This window comes from Trypanosoma conorhini (assembly GCF_003719485.1).
Source record: "Trypanosoma conorhini strain 025E chromosome Unknown Tco_14.4_contig_00234, whole genome shotgun sequence".
NCBI classification, from domain to species: Eukaryota; Euglenozoa; class Kinetoplastea; order Trypanosomatida; family Trypanosomatidae; genus Trypanosoma; species Trypanosoma conorhini.
Genome location: NW_021704310.1, coordinates 19,496 through 26,190, shown reverse-complemented (window position 1 = coordinate 26,190; position 6,695 = coordinate 19,496). Strand labels below are relative to the sequence as shown.

The 6,695-nt window shown below is 63.8% G+C and overlaps 2 protein-coding genes across 2 annotated transcripts, besides 12 other annotated features; both read left to right on the top strand.

The window, feature by feature from the left end:
* Window positions 1-25: a microsatellite.
* A 223-nt stretch (window positions 26-248) lies between these two features.
* Window positions 249-266: a microsatellite.
* A 116-nt stretch (window positions 267-382) lies between these two features.
* Tco025E_04540 (DNA repair protein RAD50) lies at window positions 383-2,467 on the top strand (the record flags this gene model as incomplete). Its single annotated transcript, XM_029371450.1, has 1 exon — window positions 383-2,467. One exon carries the CDS (start codon window positions 383-385, stop codon window positions 2,465-2,467), a length of 2,085 nt encoding a protein of 694 aa, XP_029228585.1.
* A 288-nt stretch (window positions 2,468-2,755) lies between these two features.
* Window positions 2,756-2,793: a microsatellite.
* A 256-nt stretch (window positions 2,794-3,049) lies between these two features.
* Window positions 3,050-3,098: a microsatellite.
* A 178-nt stretch (window positions 3,099-3,276) lies between these two features.
* Window positions 3,277-3,307: a microsatellite.
* Window positions 3,308-3,432: 125 nt separating this feature from the next.
* Window positions 3,433-3,500: a microsatellite.
* A 44-nt stretch (window positions 3,501-3,544) lies between these two features.
* Window positions 3,545-3,573: a microsatellite.
* Window positions 3,574-3,783: 210 nt separating this feature from the next.
* Window positions 3,784-3,838: a sequence feature (GA-rich).
* A 146-nt stretch (window positions 3,839-3,984) lies between these two features.
* On the top strand, window positions 3,985-5,574 carry Tco025E_04539 (uncharacterized protein; the record flags this gene model as incomplete). Its single annotated transcript, XM_029371449.1, has 1 exon — window positions 3,985-5,574. The coding sequence occupies one exon, from the start codon at window positions 3,985-3,987 to the stop codon at window positions 5,572-5,574; it is 1,590 nt and encodes a 529-aa protein (XP_029228584.1).
* Window positions 5,575-5,786: 212 nt separating this feature from the next.
* Window positions 5,787-5,805: a microsatellite.
* A 35-nt stretch (window positions 5,806-5,840) lies between these two features.
* Window positions 5,841-5,884: a microsatellite.
* Window positions 5,885-6,304: 420 nt separating this feature from the next.
* Window positions 6,305-6,335: a sequence feature (A-rich).
* Window positions 6,336-6,472: 137 nt separating this feature from the next.
* Window positions 6,473-6,502: a sequence feature (GA-rich).
* Between the last annotated feature and the right edge of the window lie 193 nt (window positions 6,503-6,695).

Here is a 6,695-nt window from a genome sequence, read left to right as displayed (position 1 = left end):
GCGTGCCTGCGTGCGTGCGTGTGTGTTTCACGCCTCTCCCTGTGAGCCCCACGTGACCTAGCGAGGGCGGCGCAACTCTGTGCAGCGTCTGCCCCACACCGCGGCTGCGCCCAGCAGGAGAAAACTAGAGCACCTCCCGCCCCCCGCCGCTCCGTTCCGGCCCGTTAGTTTATTTTACTGCCCCGCACTCTCACACCCCGCGCACTCCGGCAATACACCTCCGCTATACACCAGTGTCCTTGTGTGTGTATATATATATATATATACGCACCTAACATTTGTGGAGGGAGCGTGCGTGTTGGTGTGCGAGCGAGGGAATAGCGAGGGCGCGTTTGAAGTGTGCAGCAGCAGAAGCATTGACGCCGCACGGCCTCCGCCTCCGATGCTGCAGCTTCCACGCCTGATGCAGTGCGCCATGGTCGCCGCCTCCGCCTCCTCCGTCTTCGCCTCCGCGCGGGCGTTGGGCAGCGGGCGTTTGGCGAGAAGAAAGGCGTTTGCCTCCGTGACCGCCGGCGAGAGCGGCGTGGACGGCAACGGCGGCAACGACGACGTGGAGGACGTCGGCGACACTCGTAGCGACCCGTTCGGCGGCGCGGGGCCAAACTCCCGCGTGCAGTTCGACTTCGCCGGCTACGAGGCGGACCTCGGCGATGCTGCGGTGCTGCCGCTGCCGCTGCCGCTGCCGCAGCCGCTGCCGCCCTCCCACAACAACAGCCACCACCAACACCGGCAGCAGAGGCCGCAGCGGCGCGGTGCCGCCCCGCGCCCGTCGTCGCCGCCGTCCTCCTCCTCGCTGCGGCGGCCGCCAGCAGAGGCGCAGCGCCCCGCCGACGCGGGCCGCCTCGTGGACGCCGCACAACGGCGACGGCAGGAGCGGGCGGACGACGACGCGGCGGATGCCGGGGAAGAGGAAGAAACCGCGAGCGACTACGCCGCCGCCGCCGCCGCCGCGGCCCCCAACGGCCACGCGCTGCAGCGGCGCCCCGGGAACGACGGCGCCGCGGCCGGCGGCTGGAGGGATAACAGCGGCGATAACGCCAACCCCCCCGTCCCCGCGGGACTGACGAATCCGTTTCTTGGGCTCCACGACCACATCACGCGTAGCTACCGCCTCGACCAGCTGTTGGCCGTTGCCCGCCCCGAGGACGTCCTAATAGGGAGGCAGGAAACGAAGTCGGGGGCCTTTTCGTTTATCCGCTTTGAGACCGGCCCACAGTTCTTGGCACATAACGCGAAGAGCTCCTCCACGCCGCAGAGCGACGCGGTGGCCCACGACGATTGCGCCCTCGTCGTGGCGGAGCGGCTGCTTGCCTTTCCCCCACACATGCGACACTTCCACAGCGTGTGCGGTCGCGAGAATGTTCCCTGCGACTTCTTTGCCGACGTTGACCTGCCGAATGAGACCCCCGCGTCGGGGGAGAAGCTGCTGATGGAGATGCTGAACTACCTCGAGGTGCGGCTGCAGGGCATCGGCTTCCACCAGCCCTCGTTTCTCGTCCTCACGAACGAGGTGCCGAGCGCGGAGAAGGTCTCCTACCACGTGCACGCCCGCTCGATGGGCGCCCCAGACGAGGCGGCGGCGGCGGCAGCGGACGACGACGACGGCGACGACGCCGCCGCAGGCAACGCGGAGGCTGCGGGGAGCGGGTTGTCCCAGCGGAAGCGGGGCAGGCGGGAGGCGGCGGCGGTGGCCAAGAAGAAGCCGAAGCCAAAAAAGATTATTGCCTTTCAGGACTACCGGGTTGTGAAGCTCCTCGCGGAAGAGGTGAACACGACGTTAGGGCGCACCGTGGTGGACGATCAGTGCTACCGCACGAACGGCATGCTGCGCTGCGCCTTCAGCAGCAAGATTGTCCCCTCCCCCAGCGGCGGCGTGGTGCGTCCCAAAGGCAAGCGACTCATCCCCATGCTCAAGGCCCAGGACACGGCGCTGCAGCGGCGGCTCAATGACATGGCCGCCTACCTGCACACGCTTAGCGACGCCGAAATACTCGAGCGCACCTTCGGCACCCGCTCTGCCCCGGTCACGGAGAGTCACAGGGCCGACACCGTGAAGGACGCCTCCCGGCGCTTCAAGCTGCTGCGGGCGAGGCATGTGCTCGGCCCGAGGGAGTCGCAGGCGGTGGAGTTCGACGCCTACGGCAACGCAGTCTCGGTGTACCTCACGGAGGGAGCCAAATGGCGCCGCTTCAAGGCCGTGATTGACAAGCTGCGAAGGATGCCGCCCCGCTCGGCGGAGAGTTACGACGTTTGGGTGCGTGTGGGCCTCGCGCTGCACAACTTCAGCAACGAAGACCACGTCTTTGAGGAGTGGGTGCGCTTCTCCCTCAAGTGCCCGCAGAAGTACTCGCGTGAGTCGTGCCGGAAGAAGTGGCAGCAGTTTGAGCGAAACCCTGACGCGCTGAACTGGCGGCGGGGGTTCAACTACCTGAACACCACCGTGTGGCGGTCTGTGCAGCGGGAGTGAGCGCGCGGGAGCGGAAGCGCCACCCACGACGGACGCATGGCGCGGGCGTGAGGACGAACGCCGCACGTTAGACGCATCCACGCATCCGCCGTGGATAGATACGGGATGCCTACAAGGCCGCTGTGCCTCTGCGTGTGTGTGCGTTTTTGCTGGGCTGTGATGAGGACAGCCTCGCCGGCGAGGACAATACTACACACGCATATGTGTGTGTGTGTGTATATATGCAAATACGCACACGCAGGCACGTGCGCCTGTATGCATTTAATTTTATTACATTATTTTAGACGTAGAAGAGACGAGAGGAGACATGAGGGGAGGGAGGGAGGGGGCGGGACTTCGCAGCCAACACCCACGCACACGCACGTGTATGCATGTGATGCGTGGCGCGCCCAGAGGGGAGCAGCGGCGTGGGCGGACCGCAGGCGCGCACATGTGTGAAATGAATCAATGGGAAGCCCCCTCCAATCCCGCCCGCCGCCGTCACCAAAAAGAAAAAGAAAAAGAAAACTGGCAAGCAAAACAAACAATCGGCAAACGCGGCGAAAACTATTTAAAACGAAGCAAGACGGTGGGATGTGCGCATTTATGCATGTGTTTGCGTGTATGTTTATGTGTATGTCTCTGTGCATGTGCCTGGGCGCGTGGGGAGAGGGAGGGAGAGGGGGAGGGAACGGCTGCCACGCACGAAGACGAAGAAAAAGCGAAAAGACTCACAAGAGAAAAATAACAATAGAGAATGACAAATGCGAGGGGAGGGATAGAGCGAGAGCGCGCGCGGGGTTGTGGTGCGTACACACACGCACACACGGAGAGGGAGAGAGGAAGAAGAAGAAGAAAAGAGGGACATTCACCGAGAGAAGACGTAGCGGGCCACTTCGTGGAAGCTCGCCTGAGGAGAGGCGGGCGAAGAGGAGAGTTTACACCAAGGAACACGTGGCTGGACGCCTCGATGCATGACGTTCAGTTTCTTGTTTTTCTTTGGTTTATTTTTATCTGCATCTTCTTTTCTTATTCCTTTGTTGTTGTTCTTGTTGCAAACTTCAACTGATGTTTGCTTCTTCCTTCACGTTAACTTACCTCTCTCCTCCCTCTCTCTCTCTCTCTCTTATTTTTTTTCTCAACTCGGCCCCCTCCGTTTGGCTGTGGCGACTCGCGGTGGTGACTGTTCCCCATCTTCCCTTCTCTCGTTATTCTGTTTCGTACGGGTGTGCATGCGCGTTTCAGCCCCCCTTCTGCATCGTCACCCTTTGCGTGGCTGTGCGGGTGTGCAGGCTCCCTCGCCGTTAGGCGTCCGTGCGTTGGTTGACTGTGACCCACTCTTCTCTTTTTCTTCTTTTCTTTTCTCTTTTCTGCTGCTGTTGCTGCTTCTTCGTGCCTCCCACCGCTCCTCGCTCGTTGTCGGCCTGCCTGCCTGCCTGCATCTCTGTGTGGCAGAGCATTGAGCGAGCGGCGATTGCTGCCGCTGTGGTGGGATCTCTGTGTCTATCTCTGTTTGTCTGTCCCTGTGTGCGTGTGCCATGACCGACGGCGGGCACGCCAAGCCAGGCGCGGTGGACATGGGCACCATCACCGCCCTTAGCGTGCGGGAGCAGGTGGAAGCGCTGGCGCAGGCGCTGCTGCGGGAGTTCATGCACCGCCGCGGCTACACGAAAACGCTGCAGACGTTTGACCGTGAGTGCCCGCGCGACGCACGCACGATTGCCTCGCGACAGCTGATGCGGCAGCTGCTGGAGATCCCCGCACACGCGTTTCCCTCTCGACTGAGCGGCGACGGCGCCGCCGCGGCGGAGGACGCAGAGGGCGCGGACGGGAAGGGCAGGACGAAGAAGAAAAAGCCGCCGCCGCCAACGTACATGGAGGAGTTGTGCTCCTACCGACTGCAGAAGCGGGAGGTGCAGCAGCGGCGGCAAGAGGCGGAGGAGCGGAGGCGCGCGGGAGCGGAGGCGGTGCCGCCGGTTGTAGACCCCAGTGAGGCGGAGATGGAAGAGTGGCGGGCGGCGGCGGCGGAAAAGGAGCGATGCATTGCGGAGGCCCGCGAGCGGCGGGAGCGCAAGCAGCGCAAGCGGGAAAAATTGAGGAGGAAGCGGGAGGAGCAGCGGCGGCAGCACGAGGAGGCGGCGGCGGCGGAGGGTGCGGGGGGTGCGGGTGGCGTGGCGCGAGCCTCCCACGACGCCGTGGCTTCCCACCGTCACGGGATGCACTGCCTGCGCCTCGACGACGCCAACATCGAGCTGCTGCGGCCCATGGGCGGTAGCGGCGCGGCGCTTTGCGCCCCGGCGGAGCCGGAGGTTCTTTTCGGGCCGCTGGATGGGCGGGGTGAGGAGCGTCCGGCGGCCCACGCAGTGGGATCGCACTGGATGCCGTGTGGCGGCGACCTGCCGGGGCCGGGGCGCGGCGCCCCGTTCATCCCGGATGCCCCCGCACCGGTGTCTTCAGCGACGGCCGGTGCCTCCGAGCGGACGCCCTCCTTCCTCGTGGGCGAAGGCATGTCGCTCATGTCGGAGCGAATGCAGGCGGCAAAGAAGCGGAGTGCCTTGGAGGATTGGCGGCCACCGGCGCCTACAGCGGCGTCGGCGTCGGCGGCGTCGTCTTTTATATCGCCCTTCTCCGCCGTGCGGGGCGCCGGCGGCGCCGCTGCCGCTTCTGCATTTGGCGGTGGTGGCGGGAACCGCCTCATGCGAGGGAGCGCCGGCTTCACACCGACGTCGGCGGCGAGTGCGTGGCCGCGGCACGCCTCGCGCGAGGGCAGCCCCGCGGCGGTGGCCCCGGCCTTTCCCTACGCCAGTGCCGGGCAGCACATGGTGAGCCACAGCCAGGGCGGCCTCGCCCACAGTCCCTCCCCCGCCCTCGGGGAGGCGACGCCCACCCGCAGCGTCCCCCCACCGCCGGCGGGCGGCATCCTGAAGATGTCCGCGGAGCCGCGGCGCGGGTTTGACGGGAACGCCCGTCCCGCGTGCAGCGCAATGCGGAAAGGTGCCCCGCCGAAGGATGCCTCCAGCAGCAGCACGGGCAACGACGCCGCCGCCGCGGCAGGCGCAAACAACGGCACCGAATGTGTGGACTCGTCGGGGCGAAAGAAGCGCAAGGTGACCATTCTGGCAGACTAGACAGGCGCGGTGTGCCACTCCGGCGCTTCCTCCTCCCACGGCCCTCGACTGCTGCGGCGCCCGTTTGCTACGGGACGGCGGGCGTGAGAAGAGAGGAGGAAGCAACAGCAGAAGAATATAGAGAGTTGCTGCTGGGCAGCGGCAACCGCACCAAGACAAGCGCCGAGGCAATGACGTCTTGCGAAGTTCACTGCGCAGCCCTCCATCCGCCTCAACAAAACAACAACAACATAATAAGCGAGCGGTTGGGAGTGAAATATGACGATGGGAGGGAGGGAGTGTGCAAAAGAGCGGGGAGAGAGCGACGGAGCCACCAGATAAGAAGGATGGCGGTGGGGAGGATGCCTTCTCTTGGTCCTTCCCCCCCCCCCCCACTCTCTTGTTTTTTTTTTGTTTTTGCGCGCTTCTTCTTACTTCCAATGTCGGTTCATCGTTTGCTCCTTTCCTTTCCTTTCCTTTCCTCCCTCGCCTCCTCTACGCCTACTTCGCCCCGCCAGATATGAAGTATATACATACATATACATGCGTACACTTCCCGTGTTTAGGACCTCGTTACGCTTCCACATATGTACAAGCGGCGTGTGGAAGGCATGTGGGAACAAGTCGGGCCAAGTAGATGATAGGGCGACCTCGTGAACTCTCCCTTCCGTTTTCTTTTTCATGTATTACTTGACTTGTGTTTCCAACGCGGTACCGTCGTGGGGTGGGGGCGGCGGGCGCAGCGCCTCCCTTTTTGTTTTTGTTTTTCTTGTTTTATGTGTGCCGCGCCGTCATCCCGGCCCAACCTCCTTCCCGGCCCTCCACGCAGGGGAGCAGGGGCCTGCAGGAGTGCCACTTTGTGAGTTCACGACGAGAGCCCCGGTTGCCATGGCCGCACTTACTTTGAATCCATTTCTTCCTTTCCCTCACTCCCTCTTTCTCTCTCTCTGTGTGTGTGGGGGAACCCGACTCTTCAGTGGGGGGACGCTGGGCAGGCACCGCGCCAAGCCGTCGCCGCCGCTTTGTTGTGTGCCCCCCTCCCCCTGTGTAGGAATAGGAGGGGAGAAGACGGCAGCCGGACGCGGCTTATTTGACGCGTTTGCATTATGTGGTGAGGTGGCTCCACCGCCATCTCGCTTTAC